General features: G+C 68.6%; 1 protein-coding gene across 1 annotated transcript in view; it reads left to right on the top strand.

The window, feature by feature from the left end:
* The first annotated feature begins 83 nt into the window (after positions 1-83).
* The window catches only part of THOP1 (thimet oligopeptidase 1), an 11,459-nt gene continuing 11,153 nt past the window's right edge, over positions 84-389 (top strand). Inside the window, exon 1 of the mRNA XM_019513572.1 lies at positions 84-283. Within this exon, the coding sequence (XP_019369117.1) occupies positions 268-283 (16 nt within the window). The 5' untranslated portion in view covers positions 84-267. The remainder of the gene's footprint in view (positions 284-389) is intronic.

Genomic DNA, 389 nt, shown 5'->3' with positions numbered 1-389 from the left:
GCATACCCAATAGGAGCCAGGATCGGGCCCCTGCCCTGGCTTGGAGTGAGTGGGGGACGGGGGTTGGTGATGCTATTGCACCTCCCCAGACTGCCCCCCCCACATCTGAGGGGAGAGAGGTCCGCCCCCTCTACCCCTGCGCCAGTCCTCCAGCATCCCAGAATCCTCCCCTGCCTGCTCCACCCCCTCCTCTCTGTGGTTGTGGCTAAGGACACATGTCCCTGTGAGCGGGGAGCTGCCTGCACGGCACCAGCAGCCCCCACTGGCATGGCCCCCCCCACAGGTACCCCTGGGGTGGGGAGGCAAAGGGGGGGTGGGAGCTGCTGGGGGGGACCAAAAGGGGGGATGGGAACCAGTGGGGGGCACGGGGCGGTGGGAGCCAGTGGGGG

Source organism: Gavialis gangeticus, unplaced genomic scaffold (assembly GCF_001723915.1).
Source record: "Gavialis gangeticus isolate Ggan-Ray unplaced genomic scaffold, GavGan_comp1, whole genome shotgun sequence".
NCBI lineage: Eukaryota > Metazoa > Chordata > Crocodylia > Gavialidae > Gavialis > Gavialis gangeticus.
Note: the sequence above shows the minus strand (reverse complement) of the source record. Positions and strands in the feature narration are given on the sequence as shown.